The sequence below is a fragment of the Mus caroli genome, chromosome 3 (assembly GCF_900094665.2).
Source record: "Mus caroli chromosome 3, CAROLI_EIJ_v1.1, whole genome shotgun sequence".
In the NCBI taxonomy this organism is placed as follows: Eukaryota; Metazoa; Chordata; class Mammalia; order Rodentia; family Muridae; genus Mus; species Mus caroli.
The window spans coordinates 102529454-102555108 of record NC_034572.1 but is presented as its reverse complement, the minus strand read 5'-3'; the positions used below and the strand labels follow the sequence as shown (position 1 = coordinate 102555108).

Here is a 25655-nt window from a genome sequence, read left to right as displayed (position 1 = left end):
AAAAAAAAAAAAAAAAAAAAAAAAAAAAAAAAAAAAAAAGGAAAAAAGCGAACTATCCGGGATCTTTCTTATCGCTTACATGTTGAAACAATAATGTTTTAGACATTTATAGATAATTCTACCATGGAGATGTAGTTCACCTTCTATTTTATAACATAGCTAACAGAATAATTTAAATTATACAGATGCCCCTTGTATTTCCTGTGGACAGCACTAGCCCCAGCATGACTTCTCTGCTCCATCCTCCATTGACTTTCATATGCATATGCATCTGAGTACCCTGGTTGAAAGAGATTTTCTCTGAATGGGTTATTTGGGAAAAGGGGTTTACAGATTTCTGGTGGGAAATTCCAAAGGAGACACTCACAATTCCGCTCAAGGATGTCTTTGAAATCGATTGTGTAGGAGACCCACTGGCGGGTAATGAAAGACTCTGTGAATCCCCAGATGCTGATGTTCATGGACCTGGCTCCAGGCTCGGAAGCAAGCCCAGTGAAGTAGATGGGCTCCTGTGTGAACACATAGCTCTGCCAGCACTGGCCTTCATCTGTGGAGAACCTGAAACCCAAGTTAGAGAAGGATCATGACAGAGGACCAGCATGGACTGGGGATATCAGGAAAGCAATCTAGCCCTTTGGTCCCAGACCAGGGGACACCCTTGTAGTTAGAGGGTGACTTATGTCTGAAAATTATGTTAATTTCCAATACCTCTAGTTAGCAGGGTATGAGAAAGGATTCACTCATAGAAGGCATGGAAGAGAATACCTCTCTCAAAGGAAGACAGAGGCGTGGCCCAGGGAAGAATGAGTTTCTAAATTAATAAGTTAATTCTAAATTAATAAGAACTTAAGATAGACTTAAAATACCTCAAATTACTTTATAACATGTGCACTGAAGTTAGAAATTAACTTGGTAGAGTGCTTGGGCATTTCTACATTTTGGGCAGTGGAGAGAAAGAAGACTGGTATTTGTCATTTAATCGTGGGTGTGGGTATGGAAGGATTGTTTTTAATTTATACCATGTGCATTCTGGGTATTGAACTCTGATCGTCAGGCCTGGCAGCAAACACCTTTACGTGCTTAGTCATCTTGCTGGCCCAAGAGAAAGAGTCTCAAAAAGTGATAAAATCTACAGCTGGGAGGAGTGAGAGGGGAAGTGGTGTCAAGCAATCTGCCTTGCCTCCTCACAGAATCCCTGTGAAGGAGCCTTTGCCAGAGGTCTGCAGAATCTAACCATGTAAATCAGGGTTGGGGTCGGGCTCTCCCTGCAGTAAGCCCAAGAACTTCCCCACCACTGCCTTCTATGCAGATAATGTGTGGGGAGCTTCGAGCATGCATACTTAATCACATTGATAGGACGGTTGCTGTGCTCAATGGCCACGATGATGCCTCCAGAGTCCAGGATGGTATAGTAATGTGGTCCTTCTAGCATCTTCGCCCAGGAGTAACCCCCATCATCTGAGATGTACACATCTGGGACCATCACCGAGATGGCGTCTCCCACACTACCTGAAAAGTAATTGACCATTAGCATCCATCAGCAATGAAGCCGCGAGGAGTTACTGACAAGAGGAAACCTTTGAGTGAGTTTACTGTGTTTGTCACCAGGCCTGTTGTAGTAGAATGATGGCCATCAAGGCCTAGCTGCTGCTCTTGCCAATGAGAGTCTAAAAGAGCCCAAAGAGTTGTTGCAATACTGGAAATTCTATCAAAGGATCCTGTTCTAGTCACCTCAAGCTGGACATGTGACACAGCTTAGCACTGACTCTGGGGAATCACAAGGTGAGGGACTGCTCAGGTCAGAGTGGGCTATACCCACGTTTGTGAGAGATTGTCTTGATTAATGATTGACGTGGGGGGGCCCAGCCCACTGCCGAGCACCATCAATCCTCTAGGTAGGTTGGTTTGAGTTGTATAGGGAAGTTAGCTGCCGACGAGCCTGAAAAAGGTGAGCCGGGAGCAAACAGGCTCCTCCCGGGTCCCCGGCATGACTTCCCTCAATGATGAACTGTGACCTGGAAGGGTAAGATGAAATAAATCCTTTCCTCCTCAGGTTGCATTTGGTCAGAGTGGTTTATCTCAGCAACAGAAAGGAAACTGAAATAAAGCATAGCAGCTACCTACTATTTGGGGTGAGCTTGTGGTGTGTGTTGGGGTGTGTGTGTGTGTGTGTGTGTGTGCATGCATGTATGCACGCACAAGCCCAAAGGCAGCGCTGTCTCCCTGTGCTTGGTGGCTCAGTCCACAATTGTGACGGGGAGGGCTCCTTACCGTGAGCGATGACTATGCCCACAGCATTGGGCTCAGAGAGTGGGGCCATTGGAACGTTTAGCTTCTGGGAGATGCTATAAGAAGCATGGATATGAAGGCTGCACTGTGAAGAGAAACCAAAGCCCAGATTAAAACCAAAGACTTGATGACCTCAGTCCTTTCACAGAGCCTCCCCATAAACTGTGAATTTAAGTCAAACCTCAGTGGGATGATTGAAAAACAAACAAACAGTAACAACAAAAAACAACCTGGTAGAATTCATTTAATAAAATGTACTATCTGGCTTTTAAAGTATAATTTAGGGATATTCTTGCTTAATTAGCCTTCAGAACCTTCTCACCATGTAAAACTGAAACCACCACGTTTAAAGCAACAAGTCTCCACTTCTGTCTCCTGCGCCTGACGAATCACGTTCCATCCTCTGTCTCTGTAGACCTGACTACTCTAGGCTCCCTTTAGGATATTCACTCATAGAAATGAATTGTACAGAAGCCATATTTTTGTAATAGGCTCATTTCACTTACAGCAATGTCCTCAGGGTTGATCTATATTATAGCATTTGTCAGATATCCTTCCTGTATAAAGCAAAATAATATTCCATCTTGGGTGGTGGCGGGGTGGGGAGTGTATACGATACTTTATTAGCCCATTCAACTACTGATGGCCTTGCTTCCACTGCCTTGGTCACTATAACTAGTAACCATAGATGGCTGGCACGATTATTTTATGAAGATTCTGTTCTCATTTTTCCCCCAGCTGGGGACTGAAACCAAAAGCTTTACACTGATTAGGCAAGTTCTCTACACCCAGGATACATCCCTAATCCTTATTTTAAATTTATTTTGATATTGGGTCTTAATAAATCACCTAAGCTGGCTGGCTGTGCCTCAGCGTCCCTTGAGGTTGGGATGACAGACATGTGAGACCACTCCCAAGCTCAATTATTGTTTTATATGAATCCAGAAGTGGAAATGATGTAGAGGTTAAAGTTTCACTGAGCACAGATGCCAAAATCCTCAACAAATACTAGCAACTGAATTTAACAGCATTTAACTTGATCATTCTCCATGACCAAGTAGGAGTCTCCCCGGAATGGTGGGATGGTTCAGTCACATGCAAATCAGTTTATACGACTAGCAAGAATGGAGGATAAAATTCTATATAGACAGAGATGTTTGATAAAAATCAATATTCCTCTGTGATAAAAAGGAACCCTCAGGGAGTGTGAAATACCAAAGCAATCAAATGAAAGAAGAAAGGGGAAACGGGCCGCATTGCCTAGCCTTACAGTGCTACACAGCTACAGTCATCTAAACAGCATGTTGGTGCCATAAAAACAAACATACGAGCCAAAGGAACATGACATTCTAGGCAAATTCACACATGTATGTCTGATTAATATTTGACAAAGGAACTGAGAACACATGAAGAAATTATAACTTCAATAAACGCTGCTGGGGAAAGTGGATATACGTGCAAAAGAAGGATTTGAACTGTGACTTCATGTGACCTGCCAGACTTACTCTAAGTAGTTAGAGGTGAATGTAAGACTAGAACACGGGGAGGGCTTCCTGACGGTCTAGGCAGTAACTTTGGATTTGATCCTGGGAACACACGTAACAAAAAGCAAACACGTACAAATGAGCCACATGAGAATAAAGTGCTTCCACAATGGGAACGGCAGAAGGGCGAGGTGCCCGTGTGCAGAACAGACAGCTGCCTGCACACTACACGTGGCACAAGGGATTGCAGGGCAAGAAACAAATACCTAACTTAAAACTGGGCAAAGAACAATGCAGCCATTCTTCAAAAAACAGCAAACAGCCAGGCGGTCACTGAAGAAGAGCCTAGCATCACTAATTTTCAGGGAAAAGTACATAAAAGCATGTCAAGTCACATTCGCTAAAACGCTATCACCAAAAATACAAACGACTACTGCTTAACAATAACAAATCCTGCTTAAAGTCCCAGGGAAAGGCCAACCCTCTCGTGCTGTTGGGGAAAGGTAACTGAAGCCATCACCACACAAAACATTGTGCCGTTTTCTTTGACATGTAAAGGCAGGAGTGCCAGCAAGTCTACTTAGTGGTGTTTAGCTAAAAGAAATGACGTTGGAACCTCAAGGCAACAACTGCAGTCTACATGCCTGTGGCTCAACGCGAGACAGAGAACCGACCTATGCACCTTCTTTTCTAACGATCGATTTATTTTCATTTTATATGCATTTGGTGTTTGCTTGCATGCATGTGTGTGTGAGGGTGTCAGGTCCCTGGAGCCGGAGTTACAGAAGTTGTGAGCTGCCATATGTGGGTGCTAGGAATTCACCCTGGGTCCTCTGGGAGAGCAGCCAGTGCTCTTAACTGCTGAGCCATCTCTCCAGCCCCCCATCTATGTTTCTTCTGCTAGATGAATGCATGGAGAATACAGCACATGCACAACTGGGTGTCAGGCATTCTCAGCAAAGGAGAGCCTGCTGTCTGCAGTCACACGGGATGGACCCAGGAGGCTGACGGTACACAAAACAAGCCAGGCGTGAAAGACAAATACCACGTGATGTCACTTAAATATGGAATCGACAAAACCCACTAAACTCATCAAAGCAGAGAGCACAGTGGCGGCTGCCAGGGATCAGGAGGCGAGACGAGCAGGAGTGATGTTGGCCAAAAGGTTCTAAAGTTTCCATTTTGGACAAGTGAGTTCTGGAGAGCTAGTGAACCTCCTATAAACTGTGCAACATACTTGAAATCTGCTAAGAGAATAGATCTAAATTCTCGCATCACACACGAGAAAACGACAGCTGAGTTAACTGATGTATGCATTTATTAGCTTGACTATGGCCATGCGTCTTACAAGTATGACTTACAGGAAAAGGTCGAACCATACATTATGAATATATGCCATTTCAATTTATCAACGATACCTCAATAAAGCTAAGGGAATAAAACAAATGTCAGGAAGCAGGCAAGTGTGTGAAAGCAGTTTAACAACTAGTGCCATTCAAGGTGCCCAAACGAGCCAGGCGTGTAACACCAGCACTTAAAGGTAGAACTCACAGATTCAGACAGGTGTGTATGAGCTCAAGATTAGCCTGGTCTACACAGGACCACTCAGAGCTATGCATGAGATCTTGTTTCAAACAAACAGATACATCTCAAATGGTCACAACAGCAAACATGTTTTCATACTCTGCAAAAGCCTAAGCCAACTATTAGTGAAGTAAGAATAATGGCTGGTTCTAACTGGATGGGCAATAAAGAGGGCTAGGACTCCTGTAGATTATTACTGGCCGGGGTTTGGGGACACAGACCTGGCTTCTGTGAAGACACTGAGAGGCCACAGAGGGTGTGTGAACAGCAGGGGTGTGTCAGTGAGGCGAGGTGGACAGAGCCAGACAGGACAAAGCCTTCATTCACTAGAGAGGCGCCCCAGCAAGCAGAAGCAAGAGAAGATCTTTAAGGGAGAGGTAGAGGAGCCAGAGGGTGTCCAGGCAAGAAGAGTCTATCAGCCCTGCCTTGGGCACATTGAGCTGGGCAGGGGCAGAGCAATCCCAAGGCAGGAGAACAGGAGCAGGGTGAAGAAGATAGAAGCAGATGCTTTAAGTATGGATACCAAGGGAGTGTGTGAGGAGGAGGTGTCACGCCATGTGAGACTCCCCACAGAAAACTCCAGGTGAGAGAAGCAGAGTGGCCCTGTGTGCAACAGATCCCAGAGGAATGTGGGAGCAACCAGCTCACTGTTGTTGAACTAAGTTCTCCCAGGCTGTGCCTATGCACATCTATAATATATGTAACATAATAAATATAATATAACATGGTAATGTTATGAATGGCTGCTCTTTGGCTCCTGAAGGACTTCTAAGGCCTCATCCCCACCATGTAGTCACTTAGCTAACAATCAGTACATCTGTCCATTCTGTCGTCCCTCAGAAATTTGGTAAAACAAATGGTTGTTATTCCATCTTGTTTTTCTTTTTAAAAGACAGGTAAGCCGACCATGGCTTCTCCATACAGTTTCTACTTCACAAATTCTAAGTGAATTCCCTATTCTCATTTCCAAGCCGTCCCCCTTTGCCTGTGGACCCTGACTGAGAATGAGATTTCATCGTGGAAAACCTTAGCACTGGTAGGCACGGGGCAGGCTGGCTGCTTTTCTGTACACACAGATGATGGTTGGGGCCAACAAACCTCATTCTTGTTCTTTGCAGTCGCGTCGCACTTGCTGTTCTCCGGCTTCCTCAGATGCTCCCACCGTCCTCCCTGGTCAAAAGTGATCATGCTCTGAATAGAGTTATCTAAATGGGGGAAAGAGTAACGTAAGCCCAGTGTGTTGAAGAAAAAGTGATGTAAGCCCAACCCACTGGCGGGGGGCGGGGTGGGGGGTGTGGTCTCAGTCAGCCAGCTACAATGGCTCTCCTGAGAAACGCCATCCACCCACCCACCCATCCATCCATCCATCGGTCTGTCCGTCCATCCATCCAGCCGTCCATGTTCTCATATAAATGCATATTCTATGTTGAACATGTTTCCCTTCATGCCCCACTTCTTACCCCCTCCCACTCCTCTGACTCTGGAGTCCCATTTTAACACCTTACACAGTAGCTCAGCACTGGTGACTAACAGACCAGAAGGTATAGCACTTGGACAGGAACTCAGTTAACTCAGCTAACTCCAGAAACCACCTGGAACTCTTGCTACTGAGAAACCCCAAAGCTCTCTTGTACGCTATAATTTAGATCTTACATTCCTTCCTCCTGGCTACTGCCCAGGTATTCACAGCATGGCTGCCAAGCTGAGATTAGGCCAGTGAGAGGAAGTTCGGTCATTGGGGCTGTGTCCTTGAAGGGATGTCAGGATCTCTCTCTTACTATGTCTGAGGTGCTGGGTTTTGTCTGTTACACACTTTTTTTTTTTTTTTTAAGATTTATTTATTATATGTAAGTACACTGTAGCTGTCTTCAGACACTCCAGAAGAGGGCGTCAGATCTCATTACGGATGGTTGTGAGCCACCATGTGGTTGCTGGGATTTGAACTCCGGACCTTCGGAAGAGCAGTTGGGTGCTCTTACCCACTGAGCCATTTCACCAGCCCCTGTTACACGCTTTTACCATGATGTGGTGCTGGAGACCCAAAAGCAGTGGGGATAACCAGCCACAGGAGGAAACTGCTAGAACTGTGAGCCAAGGTAAGCTTTCGATGCTGGGCGGCGGTGGTGCGCACCTTTAATCAGAGGCAGGGGGAGCACACACACCATCATCATCATCACCGCCACCATCAGCAGCAAAAGCGTATAAAGTGTTCATTCCAGCGGGATGAAACAGACACAGAGATGGTGCACCTGTGAAATTACACAGGATGCAGAGCAAATGACATAGACTAAGTGCTCGTGAAAACCTCTGGGACATCTAAGGTGGACTGGAAACGTGTACGAGGCTGGGAGCAGATGTGAATTAAAATAGGCTAATACAGGTAATTCCCATTCAGAGCGTAACACAGAAGCAGAGACCGGAAGAAGCGCTGTGCCTGGCAGACATCTGAGGCAATGGAGCTGCCTGGCAGACCTGTGAAGGATGAATGTGTGTACCTGGCCCATCTGAAGACTGGTAGGGGATAGTGTGAGTGCCACAGAGCAAATGAAGGAGAAATCAGGAAGTGAGGTGAGGGAGGGAAAGAGGAATCACTGTCGCTTGGGATCTCATAGGCCATTGCCAGTTACATATGGAAGAAAAACAGCTCTTACCTCCTGACAAAACATACATACACAGAGGCTTTAAGGGTCTCTGTCCTTGGCAGTAATGTGTTAGCTCCCTGTGCTTAACACAGGCCTTAGCACAGAGAGCCTTACAGCAGAACACTAGAGAACATTGGCTGGCCTAGTACTAGAGTCTCTACACAAAAATAGACTGATTCAAGTGCAGGTTCAGTCCGCTAGGCCTGGCCCTCCCAATACAGAAGACTCCCATTGCACACCCGCCAATATGGACCCCTCTTCCCACTGTGCTTTGCTCTGCTCTGCCTGCTGCTTCTAGCATAATTTCTTTACACGATGAAGCCACAATGTAAAAAGGGTAGGCTTGTTGGCTAGGCAAGCACATGGCGGGGGAAGGACCGTCAGGTTCCCCTGTAGACCTCAAACCCTAGCCCACTGAGCTGAAGGAGCCAGAGCTGAGCCGAGCCTCACCTTCTGAGAGCGTGCTTGTTATATAGACTCCACGGAGGGAAGTCACATTGGTAAAGTCTGTCTCCCCTCCTGTGGTGGTATAGAGATGTCTGTCCAGAGACTTGGAGTAGACTATGCCTCGATCATCAGAGGTAAAGATGGTGCCAAACCCGGTATCTGATATGAGCAAACAAACAAGAACACTGAGACTTGGGAGGAAACAGAGAACAAAACAGTAGTCTAGTCATGACTGCATAGCCCGGCACATCTGTTAATCGCCTTCACAGTAAGACTCAGACCTAAGTGTGACTCTCAGTTTCACACTCAAAGTCTTCAAGTTTGTCTTTAATTCTAGCATCCGACGTAGAGGCTGGAACATGGGAGATGATGCATCTGCTGCCTGACATGATCAGAAAAGCTCTTCTCAGGTAGATTGTGCCAGCGTATGCGTTGTATTTAGATTTCCACCTCATAATTCTAAATCTTTGTGCTTTAGAATACTTCTCAAACCGTCTTTGTTGACGGATCTTTAAAAAATTCCAATATATCACAATGTTATCACAGATAGTTTTATTTAAAAACATTTATCATCAGAAAAGTAGAATAGGAAAGAAACAAAACGTCAGCCCTAACTTTTTAGCATTATGTTTAGAAGACATAAAATTGCTTTATCAAATGATTGTGCATTTCTAAAGTGGGCAAAGTGGTGCATGCTTGTAACTCCAGCATCCAGGAGGCTATGGCAGGAGCACTGTGAGTCTGAAATCATCTGGAGTATGGAATGAGTACGTCTCTGTCTCCACAAAACAACAAACAAACCAAAAATGCCTCCTGAATATTTCCTGGTCTTCCCTGGTCACAGACAAGCTTGCAACTCAGAACCACTGAACAGGTGCCCACAGCTCTGGGAAGCTCTGCTCTAAAGCATTCACCACCCTCACACACAGTCTACCCTAGGCACCAGAACAAGCAGCCTTTCAGACGCAGCACATTCTCTCTAGGATAAACTTCTTCCAGGGTAAGAGGAAAACTTAACACATAAAAAGGAATTCAAGGGTGAGTTGAAGGGTGGGCACTACATGGCTCTTACCTCCAGGTTCGTCTACATGCATGAAGACCATGTCCTCATTGGCTGCCAGGATGGAGTAGAACTGCTCCTGTCCCACAGAAGGAAGTTGTGCCATGCTCCATGTGTCCCCTTGGTCTGTTGACACATGGATCCTTCTTGTTGTGTCCTAGAATAAATGTACCAACATTTAATTTTATAATCTTCTGCGAAGGTGTCATGTCAAGGACATGAATAGAAACATTTTTAAAACAGTTATATTAATAATCATTTCCTCAGTGGGTACAATGGCAGCAAAGGGACAGTGCCAATTCTCTCCTGCCTTTCTCTGGCTCCTTCATTCTGGTATAGTACTCCCAATGGCTGGCATTCCATCTCCTTCCACAGAGCTAAGGATGAAACTGGACCACCACTAGGTTGGCTCTATACCATTTGCAAATACTTGCTTGGAATTCTCAAAATGATGATTTGATTGGCACTTAAATGTTCTGTGCCTTTAAGATAGCCCTGGCTTTAGATAATTAATCCAAAGGATTAGATACCTGATGGTCTAAAAGATAAAGACGAAATCCATGTTGGGAGACCACAGGGGACGACGGTTAAGATGAGAGATGCTTCTAAGGAATTCTCACCATAGTCATAATGAAGGAGATACGCACAGGCTAGAATAAGGTCAAAGAGTCCAAAACTCCTGTAATTTTGTGAGAATCTGGCTGGTAAAAGGGTCTGCTAAGAAGGCTATTAAATCCTAGTCTCTGCTAATTAAAACAGCTGCTAGAGACCAGCAGGCACAGCTCAGCGGTCACGGTTGTATCTGGTTCTCCATCCCCAGTTCCCTCTTTAACCCCACTACTTCAATGAAAGCGATCCTATTGATCAATCCATCCCTCCAGCCCATTGGGTAATTCTCAGAGTTCACTATAAGTCAACATCTCACTTGAATTTGCCAAACTGGCCACCACTGACTCCAGAAACACTGTCTTCACCTGGCTTTTGCAGCAGCACCGTGTCCTGTTGTCCCCTATCTCACCCCTTCCTTCCACCTAGGCTTCTCAGCTAGATTCTTCTTTTCTTTGCAACCTTCAGTGGAGAGGTGCTTCAGGGCTTGCTCAATTCTCCCATCTCTTCTCTACCTCCTCATTCTTCAGAAGAACGCACCCAGTCATATGGCTTTAAATACCATGTAATTTGGGGAAGATTCATAAATACGAATGCCAATTTGACATTTCATCTCAGATATATAGTAGGCATTTCTTAGCCAACACAGTGAATTCTGTTTTTTCTCCCACAAACCTGTTCCTGCTACAGCCTTTGCTATGGCAGGAAACAGCCCTGCCATTTATACAAAGACTTAAAAGTTTCCTGCAGTTTTACTTTTTTCGTCTCACAAGGGATGTCTAAGGCTCACCCAGCTGGCAATACATATAAGCACATACATAAAAACCTCCTCCCTTCTTCCTCACCCACTGCTAACAGCCTGGTTCCAGCTCCTCTTTTGACCCTTGAATGCTTGAGAGCCTTGAATGCTTTCAGCTGCTCTTCCTGCTGCTTCCACCCCTGCCTTCTCTCATGTAGGATCTCTTATGCAACGTACGGATATATCGCTTGTCAATTAAATGCTGTTGGCCTATTAGCTTAGGCAGAAAATGGGGTGGTGGAAGTTCCGGTTCAAAGAGAGGATTTCTGGGACAGAGTCCAGCTTGGGGGCTGGGAAGGGGTTGCCCTGAATTCTGAGGAAGATGGGCACATGAAACTGAAGATAAGCTAACTAGCTATAAAGCATGACTTAGACTAGTTTAAACAGGATATTGAGTCATGAACTAGCAGAAAACGAGCCAAAGCTTTTGGCCTAGGCATTTATTCATATATAAGAAGTCTCAGTTGTTATTCTGGGGAACTCGGGGGAGAGTGGAAAAGCCTGCAGTTATACTTTCAGCTATACCTGTTCTGTCACAGTGGAAGCTAAGTCATAATACAGCCCATTTGAAGAATAAAAGCCTGTGGGCTACAGCATCCCACTCCATTCTGGCCCACCTCCCATGCTTCCCAGGGCTCCGGCTACACTGCCACTTTCCTCATCTTCAGGGGGCCTGGGGTGTGTCTCTGTCCTTGCTGATTCCACATTTTATTTCCTCCCAGATGTTCACACAGGGATGTCCTCCTCAGGTCACTCAGGTCATCAATATCCCACTCAAGCACAAGTCTGTAGTGGTGCAGCCAGTTGCTGCTGCTCCCCACCCACACCAAGCTGCTGCAGTTCTTCCTAGACAGACTTCCTGCTGTGGTGGTGTAGATAGGAATGGCCCCCACAGGTTCATGTGCTTGAATGCTTGGTCCATGGGTGGTGCTACTTGACAGGGGTGAGGAGGTATGGCCTTGTTGGAGGAAATGTGTCACTGGGGTAGGCTTTGGGGCTTTCAGCAGCTCAAGCCAAGCCCAGTGTCTTGCTCTCTCTTCCTGCTGCCTGCCCATCCAGATGTGGAACTCTCCTTCTCCAGCACCATGTCTGCTTACATGCTGCCATGCTTCTGCCATGATGATAATAGACTACACTTCTGAATGGTAATGGCTTATGGTTACAGCTTCAATGAAATGTTTTCCTTTATAATAGTTTCCATGGTCATGGTGTCTCTTCACAGCAATAGAGCATTAATAAAGACACTTGCTTAGCAGAGGCTTCCCCACATGAATATAAGCTCAGAGACTAGGTTATGTATCTATGAATTCACTATTTTATGGGACCTAGGCTACTACTCAGCATTATATATTTTTAATTATGATTATAGAACAATGTGCACATGAATTACTTTCTTCCCCCTCCAGATATTCATGTCTGGGTAAAGCCAAACACTGGACCTACAAGTCCAAAAACAAGACTTAGTTACAAAAGGCTAAAGCCCATAGGAGGCCCTGAGAACCAGTCAGCCTCTGCAGACAGAATCTCTCCCAAGCTTTTACACGGATATTTAAGATCATAGGGCTGGCAAGATGGTTCAGTGGGTGAAAGTATTTGCCACCAAACTTGATTCCTTGGATCTACATGGTGTACAGAAAGGATGGACTCCTGCAAACTGGCCCCTGATTGCCATACATTTGCAGTGGCATGTATGTGCCCAACACATATATCACACACAGACCAAACAAATAAATAAATATATAAACAAATAAATATAAAAATAATACAGGTCTACAAGAAGACAAGAAACACCATCAGGACTACATACTGAAAAATCTCCATATGGTGTGTGTTAGCAGGGACATCAGACCCCAAGGAGGCAAATACTCACCTTATCAGCCATCACAGAGGCAAAAAGGAAACGGCCCCCAAGACCAAAGGAGTAGATTTTCACACCAATGGTTTTGAAGGTTCTCCCCAAGTCGGATGTTCTCCATAATTCCAGGGCACCAAGATCAGCTTCTTAAACAAGACAAATGTCGATTAAAATTTCGCTTACTGGCAAGTGGTTTTCACATATCTGCTCTAGAACTGCTATTTTAATACAGAAAAAGCATCTTAAATCAAGTGTGTGTTGATCAGGTGAGAGCATGGATACGGCATGCCATCATACACAGAGAATCTGCATTTAGGTTTTATTTCTGTGAGGTTTTCTAAGTGTTCATGACTCAAATGCAGTGTTGTATAACAAGTGACAACTTGTACTCTCGTCATGTCACGCTTTAAGATGATCTTATTGTTTTAAATGACCTTGTTTGAGTCTTTCCTTCACTGCTTATCATCTAATACCCCTACATTATTGTTCCATGAAAGCAGGCCCTAAGTGTTTTGTTCTATCCTTAGACTAGTGTTTAGCCTACAGCAAGGACCCAGATACTTGTTGCACGAATTTAAAAATGATTTTGCTTTCTGCTTGGAAACTGTAGCTTGGATTGGGAGACCAATAGCTCAGCCATCAGGATAACAATCCATCTTTGGCAGGAATCACCATGCACAGGCAATAAAACAATGACTGAGACAGGCAGTGATGAGAAAAGCATTTAGTACAGAAATCTGGTATCAAAGAGTAAGTGTGTACTGTAGTGATAGACTGATGCTTGAGGAATGTGCAAGAGTTTGGAACTCTTGTACAGCTAAGTACAAGGATGCTATAAGCACAGGTCAGTGGATCATTCTTGTGGGAGTTCATAAAAACCAGAATCCTGAGAGAAATATAGATATGAAGGCCAGACTTAAGAGCTCTAGTGGGAACTGGGTTAGAGAGCATTTGTTCTACATTCTAGTTTTAAAAAAAAAATCTACTGTGGTCTGCCTATGATCTGAAATTTGGGTAAGACTGCTAATGGACTAATTTATGTGGCAGAGATCTATAGGCAGCTTAACAGTCATACTGTGCTATGGTTACTCTGTGTGTGTAGTCAGGTTTACAGTGAGAGTTCAAAGGCAACAGTGGAAAAGGATGTGAAAAATATTTAGTTTGCTGAAGAAAGACACATGACCAAGACAGATGAGGCAATGTGGTTGTGATTGTTAAAGAGACTAGTGGTGCCAGGAAAGCGAAGGCAAGCCTTGTACCCAGAGAACAGGGGAAGTGCCAGGATATCAGGGCCCCACCCAACGAAGGCTCTAGGGCAAACCCACAAAGTCATTTGCAAACTTTCTTTCAAAAAGAGCATGCTGAAAACATGAGCCTCTGGGACACCCTGAAAAAAAAAATCACAAAAAAAACAAAAAACCAGGGCCACTTGGTTTATCTGCAGGCACCGAGGTGGGAGGGGTGGATACATCCTTAGCTAGCTGCAGACTTTCAGCATTGTCCATGTGGTGGTTTTACCGTAAGCAGAATGCAAAGGCAATGACTTATCAAGATCCATCTCATGAAAGAGCCCAGAGTCCAGGCAGTGTGAGCTGGGCTGGAATGTCTTCAGGGAGACCCTTGGGGACCAATGCATGCAGCTGAGAAAGTGAAGCTTAAGCTTCGAGGGCGGACCCCAGGATGCTGGAAATACTAAGAATGCAGACATATGCTAAAGAAAGCTGGAACTGTCCCAAGAAACATGCCACAGCTAACAGGAGTTCTGGGAGAAGGGCCATTCAAGGTCTCAGAAGCTCCAATGATGCTACCATGATGCCCAGATGTGGGCATGGAGCTACAGAGTCTGTTTCTCTGATGGGTTTGGTCTTTTGCCCCGTCTTTCCATGCTGCCCTCCTATAGCTTCCTTAGAAGTATACGCATGCCCTTGTATACTGGAAACATGCAACTTGGGTTTTGATTTTATAAGGACTCACAGTTGAGAGACTGCCTTGTTGGGTCTTGGAAGAGACATGGGATTTCAGAACAATGTTGGGACTATTAAGACAATGGTAACTTTTGATGTTGGACTAAATGTAGTTTGAATTATACAATGCCACCCAACAGTGGCCTGGAGTGGAATGTTATAGTCTAAATGTGAAGTGTCCCCTGTAGACTCCGATGCTTGAGTATCTGCTGGGGTGCTGTTCTAAGAGGTTGTGGAACCTTTACGACTGTGGCCTGGTTAGCAGAAATGGTTGCTTAAAGGTAGCCTTGCTGATGAACTCTGTTTCTCATTATGACCTGAGCTCTCCTTCCTGACACACCAAGATCTGTACAAGTCAGACAGCAGGACCCCACTGTCATGGACGACTTCAGCCACCACATCTTCTCAACAATGATGGACTGTTCCCACTAAACTGAGAGCCAAAGTCACGTCTCTTCCCTTAAGTTGTGTTTATCAGGTATTTGGTCACAATAATGAGAAAAGTAACATACAATTGCTAAGAGGAACTGTATCATCTTCATATATAGTTACATTTTTATTGACCTATGCAGGATGAAGGAATTTAATTGTACTTTCAAGATTTTAAAAGTAATTAGCAGCTTTGAATTTCCTATAAAGCTACTGAATTTGCAGGAGGGTGAGAAAAATGTTTCACCATACACAACCCAGAATGGTCTACCCGGAATGGACAGCAGAACACTCTTCTCTGGGACTACAATATACTTACTGCAGGAGCCATTCACATGGGTGGTAAAGAAGATGATGTTGTTTGGTCCCCTAGAAAGAGGCAAAGACAGGGATAAAAAATGGATTAAGGCTACTAAGAGACTATGTTGGCCTAGTCACAAAGTCCCTGGCGTGGGTAACAGCCACACCTGTGGGGCCGTGATAGGCAGCCTATTTTGGTTGAATGAGGCTTGCTCTAGCAATCCAGTAGAAAACTCTACAAGGGACAGAAAAGAGAGCCATGTTACACCACAGAGCCCCCAACTCCGTAATTCTGTGACTATAAGTCACACAGACAAAGTCCCAAGCTTCTGGCATTCTGGCTAGACTCCACCTCCACAGTTACCTGACTATAGCCAGGTGTGCTCCTCCCCACAGTTACCTGGCAACAGCAAGATAGCCCAGCCCACTATAAAAGAGACTGCTTGGCCTCCTCACTCTCTAGCTCTCACCTTTCTTACTCTCCTCTCTTTCCCTCCTTCTCTCTCTCTCCCCTTCCCCCCTCTCTCCACATGGCCATGGCCAGCCTCTCTCTCTTTCTACCTTCTCTCTTTCTCCCTGCCTTTCTACAATAAAGCTCTAAAACCACAGACTGTCTCTGCTCATCAAGGCCTACTGTGCTTAAACGATGGGCTAGGCTTTCCCCTAACAAGCTTCGTCTAACCTCCCGCTGGAAAGCCTTCCTGCACTCCAGCCACGGATCTGACCAAAGACTCTGGCCCACGTGGGAACCACACAGCACCCCCTTTCTCTCCCTGCCCTCTCTTCCCTTCAGCCCTGGGGCTGACTGAGCTGCTCCTGGGGCCCACATTCTGTTCTCAGCTCTTCTTCTGTGTCCAGCAGCGTCTAGGATGCATGTGGCAGTCCTCTGAGTCTGCCCGCCTCAGCACCAGAACTCTGGCAGGTTGCGGTTTTCTCCCACTCCCTCTCTCCCCCACACCCACTGACAACAGCTGGCATGCTGCTCACTGTGATTAGTCAGGTTTACATTGAGAATTGAAAAGGACAAGTAGAGAAGCTGTGTTCTGATGGTCCACTGGTGGGGCAGCCCACAGCCTGGGCTCCGTTGTCTCCTACCATCATCTACTTCATTGTGAGAATCTTCTAGACACAGTGATGTATGTACACTCTAAATCTGCCTCCGGGGTCACACCATCTCCCCCCCAGTGAAGTGCTTCTCTCTCGTGTTACTAAACCATAACCTCATAGCCTCACAATCTTTCAGCACTAGTTAAAAAACTCTTATGAGGCTCTCCTTATCACTCTGATTGGAAGCCTTGTTCTTGTTCTTGTTTTTGTTTTCTTAAAAGCTAGAGCAGTGGATTCTTTTTTTTTTTTTTTTTTTTTGGTTTTTCGAGACAGGGTTTCTCTGTGTAGCCCTGGAACTCACTCTGTAGACCAGGCTGGCCTCGAACTCAGAAATCCGCTTGCCTCTGCCTCCCAAGTGCTGGGATTAAAGGTATGCGCCACCATGCCCAGCTTGAGCAGTGGATTCTTAACAAGGGAAGTTCTACCTGCTGTGAACACTTCGAAGTGGTTTTGGTTGGCACAGATGAGGAAGGGAGAGAGGCAGGCAGGAATGACTCCTGGCATCTAGTAGGTACAAGCTAGGATGCTTTTAAACATTCAAAGAGCACAGAACAGCTCCCTTAATAATGACTCCTCTAGCCCAATATGTCATTGATAATGAAGGTAAGAATCTCTTTTGGAATGACTTTGTGGCCCAGTGGATAAGATGTCAGCCTGTGAGAAGCCCTGTTGTAGAGCCCTGTGTCCTCTTACACTAACCGCTGGCCATTCACTTGTCATCTAGTGGGTTGTTTTACTAGCGCGTGTGCCATGGTATACCTGTCACATGGACTGTCACATGGACTGTCACATGGACTGTCACATGGACTGTCACATGGACTGGCGCCTTCAGGTCAGTTGCCGGGCTTTAGGCTTTGTGGTTTCCCATCTGAATTTAGCTCAGTGCTTTTTATGAGCTAAATAATTTAGTTCTTCCATCTCAAATAGACAACTAGGTCAGAGGTTGAATTATTTAAAATGAAACTTGGAAAGGCAGTTTGCAAGGAATGAGATCTAGGCCCTGATAGATAGCACTTATAGATTACATCAGCTAAAGGTTCTGGGTTTGAGCATGCTTTTTCAGGACTTTAGGCTGTAAGTTCTAAGAGATCAAAGGTCTCAAAGGTGAGTGACTTGCATCAGTAGCCTTGCTGCTTTGAGTTTGAAGCTAAGCAATTAAACTTCTTAAAAAAGTAAAATGTCAGGGCTGGAGGATGGCTCAGCAGTAACAGTGCTGCTCTTGCAGAGGCCTTGGGTTCAGTTCCCAGTACTCATGATTCTCAGCTGTCTGTAACTTCTGTGCCTGAAGGTCTGATACCTTGCCTCCATAGGCTTTACTCACATGGTGCACACACATAACCGTATGCAGAACTCTCAGGAGAAAAAAAAATTAAGGTTAAAAAAAACCTTGTGTAACGCTGGGGGTGATGGCATATACCTCAATCCCAGCACTTGGGAGGCAGAGGCAGGTGGGACTCTGGGTTTGAGGTCAGCCTGGTCTACAGAGTGAGTTCTAGGACAGCCAGGGCTACACAGAGAAACCCTGTCTCGAAAAACCAAAAGAAGAAAAAAGGGAAGAAAAAAAGAAAGAAAGAAAGAAAGAAAGAAAGAAAGAAAGAAAGAAAGAAAGAAAGAAAGAGAGAGGGGGAAGGAGGGAAGGGGAAGAAGGAAGGAAGGAAAGGAAAGGAAAGGAAAGGAAAGGAAAGGAAAGGAAAGGAAAGGAAAGGAAAGGAAAGGAAAGGAAAGGAAAGGAAAGGAGAGAAGAGAAGAGAGTGATTTGTTAACTTAGTCACCATAAAAATGACTTCCTTCCTGTTAAGTCCTATCTAGTACCAACACCACTGATTAAAACACAGACCAGGAAATCAGATGTGCATGCACACGATAGCACTATAAAATCATTTGATGACTGCTTCTAGAAAAGGCCCACCTAGTTTAAGTAGCATAACTAGTATTTTAAGTGATTTGGGTAGATACAGTTTAAACATGTATGATTTATTTCTTCTGGTTCTCTAAGTGGAATGCATTAAACTCTTAAGACTATGGTTCATCCCCATGGATATTAATCATATCCAGCTAGCTGCTGCTGAAATACGTGTCTTTCCTTGATCTGGCACAGTAATTTTGTTCTGAGTTTTGTCTGTTGTTTTTTTTGTTTTTTTGTTTTTTTTTTTCATGGTCTTCCTGCCTGCTTCCAGCTTTTAGACTATAATTCTAAAGCTACTGTGTGCTTGCTGCTAACAGCACCATAGCTCATGTCTGGCAGCAATCTGCTAGACACTGGGAAACCAGATTACTGGACTTGAGAAAATTCCTCAGAGGAAAAGAGACTCAGAACACAGTTCTGAAAGCACAATGTGAGCGGTCTGAGGCTTCCCCACCCTCCATATTCTGCTGAGAAGCCTCCCCTCCCTGAGGGGGGAGCTGAAGCCCAGAGAGGGTAAGCCACCGACCAGTAATAGAGCCAGGCCGGAACAAAGGCAAAGTCAGAGCTGCCTCTGCTGCATGGCCTCTGGGCGGGCACCGAGGGGCAGGGCATGCTGCCAAGGGGAGGGAGTGTTTTCACACTGCAAATGGTGGCACTTGTGCAGTTTGGAAGCCCTTTCAGCTTTTCCTGAGTTAGCACTGCGTTTTACTCAACTAAAATGGAGTGCTAGACAAGGAAGTGCAAGCCCAACTCCACAGAAGTACCAAAGACCCCACAGAAAAGCTCCACTTTCTGTTCCAATTGATGTTACCAGCTATGGAGGGAAAAAAAGCTTGTAGACAGCAGTCACAGCCCTTGCAACATTCACTGAGACAAAGACTTTTTCCAGAACAATTAGAAGCTCCTCCAGGTCCAGGTCTGTGTCCCAGACCTCTGTCTATCCCTCACAAGACCCTGAAGAGCACTTGGCACATAGCAAGTACTTGCTATTTATTCATGTGACTTTTGGCAGCTCTAAGGCTTAGGGCTCTGACAGATGGAGTCTTGTGTTACTCACCATTTGGCCAAACATACTGCTTTGTGGATTTCTTCCCATTTTTCCCCAAAATTCTTGGACACCCACAGGCCATTCTGAAAGATTATAAATGACTTATCAAAATTCCAGCTTTATTCTGTGCAGCTGTTTACAAGAACTTTAATAATTCACAATCAACCAGTAAGAACAGGAGAAACAAACACTGGAGCTGCCTGAGCAAAGCACACTCACACACATGTGCATGCATGTACACACATGCACACATACACACCCAAGCATGTACACATGCATACACATGTATACACACATATACACCCGCACATACACACATGCACACATGTAGATACATGCACACATACACACCCAAACATATAACACATACATACCCAAACATGTACACATGAATACACATGTACAAACACATACACACGTGCACAACACACACACATGCATGCACACAGATTACTCGGGCTCCTTCTGGTCTTAGAACTGAGAACAACCAATCATATAAAGCACCCTGAGTGCCAGGCACCATACTAGACATCGCATTCCCACCTCGAAATGATCTTGAAGTTTATCAAGGGATATGACTAAGAAAGCTCACTACCATATGGTCTTATGGACCGGGTCCAGTGTGGAAGAGGAGGCGAACAGCACAGTGACAGTTGACTGAAGAACACCACACTGACAGCAGTGATGAGTGCTATGCTTAAAGGGAGGCAGGAGCACTAGTGAAGAAGAGTATAGAAGACTAGCAAAGGCGGGAAGAGCACAAACACGGAGTATGAAGATAAGAAAACAGTGGTGTGAAATCCCACAGTGAGAAGACTGAGGAGCTAATAGAACTCAGAGAGGTGAGGAGAGCTCAGGGGATGCCGTCCTGGCCAGGCCCACAGACCTGGCTCTCACTGTGAGCCCCCGCAGGATGAGACTCTAAGAGGGGGATCACAGCTTCACCTTTTTTAGGTGACAACCATAGATGTGAGTGGGAAAGATGGATATTAGAGCATCACAGTTAAAAGTAGAACATGAAGTAAGTATGTGTGAGTTAGTTTAGTAAGAGTTAGCGAGGTCTTTAACCTCAGTCTTGAGGAATGGGATCAGCCAGAAATGAAGCCAGAATAGACAGAACTGACTTCCAACACTCCTCTCTCTCTCTCTCTCTCTCTCTCTCTCTCTCTCTCTCTCTCTCTCTCTCTGTAAGTCACTAATATCATCAGGGTGGGAGCAGGGGTACATTGTGTCATTAATTACTACACATATTATAGGAGCATGCATGAGAGACGAGCAGAGAAGCTCAGGCAGGGTGGAGCTTGAGGTGCCTGTGGGACACACACTTGAAGATACCCAGGGTCAGCAAGACAGGAATCTGCTGGCACGTGGGCAAGCCAGAGCAGGAAGCGAGATCTGAGAACCTTTATAAGTGGAGAATCAAGGAGAAGTGGCCGCTCAATGTCAGATGAACAGAAGGCAGTTAAAGGTAAGCTGATAGGAGCTTATGCAAGAGGCCAAGAAAGACCGTCTAGAGAGGTAGAACAGCCAAAGAAAATGGGTTCACAGAGCCAAGCAAAAAGAGGTCCTCAAGGTGGGATTGGCCACTGCTTTGAAACAGTGCAGTTAAGACCAAGATGTCTGTAGATCTCAATTCAGCATTAGAGCTCACTGAGCAGCCTCAGTTGGGGTTGGGGGGGGGGGCAGAAAGTGACTGGGGCTCATCAGTCTTCGGGCTCTTCTCAACTTCTTCTCCTCTGGTAGCGAATAACCTTAGGAGGATGACAGCTTATACTCATCCTTTGCAGCTCAAAAGAGATGACTGCAAACTACTCTCTGGTTCATTATTCCAGCAGCAGACATCCGTTCATTAAAAAGCATACAACAGCAATGATACATCATACATGTCTGGAAGAGGCAGTATACAGAAGTCACACCCAGATAGGAACAGAGTGTAAAAATACACATTTCATTGTAAGGAGACGTTGGAAAGAAGTCTAATGTTAACACGCCAGAAGACTCTTTAAAGTCTGTATATTCTGACACTGTAAACAAGGAAAGGCAAGTTCATCTGGACTTACTTCGGTGCTGAGAGCTAACAGGTAATCAGAATTCTGAGGACTGTACATCATCTGCGTCAGAGGATGAAAGGGGAGATCTGTTTGCACAAAGTTCTTGGCAAAGTCTGATGACCTGAACACTCTTCCGCCTCGGCTTCCTCCGGACACCTCTGCTGTTAGTATCACCTGCCCGGGGAGAGAGAGGAGACATCAGGGTTAGAGAGGAACAATGTGAACTCCCCTGGGAAGCTGGTATGAGTGAGTGTGTGTGTGCTCATGTGTGTGTCTGTGTGTGTGCATGCATGCGTGTGTGCACATACACATGTATTAAGGAAATTTTAGATCCAAAAGAAAGAGAAATTATAAAGATACATTATTTACTACTCCAAGTTTCATTCTTATATATTAAAAAAAAAAAAAAGATATCCTGAATTGGGCCAATGCACCAAACCTGTGATAATGTTTTTGACTCTGGTTAGTTTTGAGATATAGTTTTCACAAAGATTACAGTGTCATAGGGAGTGCCTGCTACAATGCTGACTATCTACCACATATGTATGAAGGGGTTTTGTGTATCTTGGATGTGAACCAGGAAAAAATAAACTGTGCTAAATCCAATTCTTTTATGATCAATGTCAAACTACATCTAATTTTAAAATATAGCAATACCAAACTAAAATGCTGTCCTAATTTCATTTCTGTTGCTGTCATAAAACACCCTGACAGAAAACAACTCAGGAGAGAAAGGGTTTAATTGGCTTACACTTCCATATTACAACCCATCATTTCCTGGACAAGAATTTGAAGCAGCTGGTCCCATCCACAGTCAAAAGCAGAGAGTGAATACATGCGTGTACGCATGCCTACTTCTGCTTAGCGTCCTTTCCATACTTAATTCATGATCCTCTACCTAGGGAATTACGCTGCTCACAGTGGGCTAGGTCTTCATGCATCTTAACGCAATCAAGTCAATCCCTCCAAGACATGCCACGGGCCAATTTGATCCAAACAACCTCTCACTGAGGCTCTTCCTAGGCTGTGTCATGTTGACAACTGAACCTAATCACCACAGACTCGACGCTGTGAACCGCTGGGTTGCCCCAACACTAACACATTGCAGGTGCTGTGGAACACCAACTTCACATGCAGGTATGAGTCTCACCTTTCCAGAGTTCTCAGGACCAATAGCCATGCCAAACTCCGTCCGAATGAAGGTGTTATTGATGAGATTTGTAATATCCTTAAAGTTCTTTCCATAATCCTCACTGACGGGGAGAGAAGAAAGAAGCATGTAACATGTGGTAAGGAGATGTGCCGGAATCCTTAGTCTTTATCCCTCTCTCATGATTTTCTCAGTTAGGGAGGGGTTGGCCTGAGGGATATTTCACTTCCTCACCAATGATAGCTTTCAAGAGGAGGGTGTGAGGTGACTTATGAGCCAAGAAGAGAAGAGGGCCTTCCTTCCCTTGAGAATTTCTAGGGAAAACATTTCCTCCCAGATAAGCTGCTTGCTGAATATGGCCAGTCTTCTCTTAGGCTGGTAGTTCTCAATGGGGTGGTTTTGTTCTCCACCCCCAGTTGTGGACTCTCCAGAGAGAGTTTTGATGATCACAATCCAGACACTACTTAGGCAAAGCCAATGCTGAGCACACGGCAGTGCACAGGCGAGCCTGCAGCAGAGAATTATGTGGCCCTGAACGCTGAAGCTTCATTGTTGAGAAACCCCACAAGTGGCAAATGAATATAATGCAAAAAATTTACTATTTTTCCACAATGAAAGGGCAACAGAGGTAATTCTAGAATCCCAGAAAAACAGAGCACACAACAAAAGACAGACCTGACCCTGAAATCTGTTGCTTCTCTGTGCTTAGTTATGTGAACCAGCAATGTCCTTGTTAGTCAAGCCGGTCTGAATTGAGCTGCTGCCAACTGTAGCCAAAGGGTTCCTAATGAACCTCTAAGTTTACATTACTTATGGTAAAGCCGGTGGTCAGGTAATGGTGACCTTGATGCTTTCCTGAGAGAGGTTAACGTCCCTGGGTGTAAATCCTAACTCATGTTACAGCTACAATTAGAGAAGGCAAATGGCCAAATTTAACCCTTGGTTTCTCAGAGTTTCCCCTAAAATTCCATCTCGACAAAGCCTCTGGGAGGCACTTAACTTCATGATTAGATCTGTGAGAAATATCAACAAAATCTTTTTGAGAAATAAGAACAACAACAGAATCAGTAGCTGTCTGATAGGTCTAATACTGTGCATAACTCTCTTTAAATGATACATCATGCCAAAAAAGATTTATTAAATTTAAAGAGGCTGGATCTGGTGCAGACCTGGGCTGGATCTGGTGCAGACCTGGGCTGGATCTGGTGCAGACCTGGGCTGCTCTCAACCTTTGTCAGAGACACTTTTTCTTTTTTGTTTGTTTGTTTTTTTTCGAGACAGGGTTTCTCTGTGTAGCCCTGGCTGTCCTGGAACTCACTCTGTAGACCAGGCTGGCCTCAAACTCAGAAATCTGCCTGCCCTCTGCCTTAATCACACTTAATCACAAGTGGTTAAGAGCACTGACTGCTCTTCTGAAGGTCCTGAGTTCAAATCCCAGCAACCACATGGTGGCTCACAACTATCTGTAATGAGATCTAATGTCCTCTTCTGAAGACAGTGACAGTGTACTTATATATAACAATAAATAAATCTACAAAAAAAACAGAAAAGAGGAGGAGGAGAGGAGGGGCAAAAGCAGGGGGAAGAAGAGGAAGAGGAGGAAGAGGAAGGAGGAGAAGAAAAAGGAAGGAAGAGAAGGAAAAGGAAGGAAGAGAAGGAGAAGGGGAGAGGGAAGGGGAAGGAGGAAGAAGAGGAGGAGGAGGAGAAGGGGGAGGAGAAGGAGCAGCAGGAGGGATAGAGGGGATGTGATCCTTTATATCTGTATGAAATTATGGAAGAATAACTAATATAAGAAAACTTTAAATCATCTGTTGGTGAAGACACTGCGAGCCAGTTTCTTAGAGCCAGGAGAAATCTGTGGTAATGTTCACATTTATCACCTAATAAGGCACCATAGATTTGGGGAAAACCACAATAATCACAACTGAGGAACATAAGAAATGCATAGAGTCAAGGAGACCGTCGTGTGCTGCTGCTGTGATTCACAGGAGATGCAAGGAAGGCAAACTTATCAAAAGCCAAGTAGACAAAATTGAAATCACAGTCCAGTTCTTTTCATTCTTAACCCCAAACTAGAGACAACTTTTTGTGGGGAGTTTTTTTATCTTATTACTAGGGAATCATCATTTCTCTGAGCAAAGTCTCTGCTTGGCAGTAGGAGCTAGAGGCATAAGGAATGCGTCTATGCCTGTTCACAGTCTCCAAGGATGATAACGCAAACCACACTGTCTGACAGTGACTAGGACAACTTACTTACATACACACAGACACACACACACACACACAGAGACACACACACACACATTCCCTAGATTAATAAGACCGAGAGTGGATACCATCCAACAGTTTCCTTTACTGCCCTATCTCTGGCTTTGGAGTACAGGATCTTTATCTTCTAGGCAGCCAGCAGGAGATGCATAAGCAGTGCCCAGCTCTGCAGGGTGCACACCATCAACAGCTCAGACAACTGGAGCTGTAGCAGCTTGATTTTCTCTGGTTTACAAATCTTCCTTCCTTTCTAACATCCCCAGGGAACCTGCACAAACCTGTTGGCACAACTGCCTGCTTTTTAAGAACTTGGTACAATGAGCCTATCCCTGCCCTCTAGAAACGCCAGTGAACAAACATCATTCACGACAACCTTCCACTACTTCAGCTGTCTAAGCAAGAGGAGAAAATAGACTAGAGCTAACCTTTGGGGGTTAAGTAGGTACTGCTGGTATATTATACACATCAGCATGAACTGGAAACCAATAAAACATCCTGAAAATGAAATCTATTTTCTAAACTTCATACAGCAATATAATTATAAATAGTAACCAAATGATTGCTAACCATGAAAACCCTGTAAGACCACCTGCTTTAGAAGTAAGTCTTCTTAACAACAGTTCTAAGTATCAGCCATATCTCTGCTTACCAAAAGTTTTTTTTTTT

The 25655-nt window shown here is 44.8% G+C and overlaps 1 protein-coding gene across 4 annotated transcripts in view; it reads right to left on the bottom strand.

Moving 5' to 3' along the window:
- Sort1 (sortilin 1) overlaps positions 1-25655 on the bottom strand; it is a 77841-nt gene that overhangs the window by 13076 nt on the left and 39110 nt on the right. For 2 of the 4 annotated variants that reach the window (XM_021157736.2, XM_021157737.2), the window contains exons 4-14: positions 22722-22824; positions 21581-21745; positions 19530-19603; positions 15479-15528; positions 12782-12912; positions 9519-9663; positions 8450-8605; positions 6456-6562; positions 2272-2374; positions 1341-1509; positions 368-558 (exon numbers count right to left, since the gene is read on the bottom strand). In XM_021157736.2, the coding sequence (XP_021013395.1) occupies positions 368-558; positions 1341-1509; positions 2272-2374; positions 6456-6562; positions 8450-8605; positions 9519-9663; positions 12782-12912; positions 15479-15528; positions 19530-19603; positions 21581-21745; positions 22722-22824 (1394 nt within the window). The remainder of the gene's footprint in view (positions 1-367; positions 559-1340; positions 1510-2271; positions 2375-6455; positions 6563-8449; positions 8606-9518; positions 9664-12781; positions 12913-15478; positions 15529-19529; positions 19604-21580; positions 21746-22721; positions 22825-25655) is intronic. The other 2 variants (XM_029475194.1, XM_029475195.1) reach the window with 1 other exon arrangement.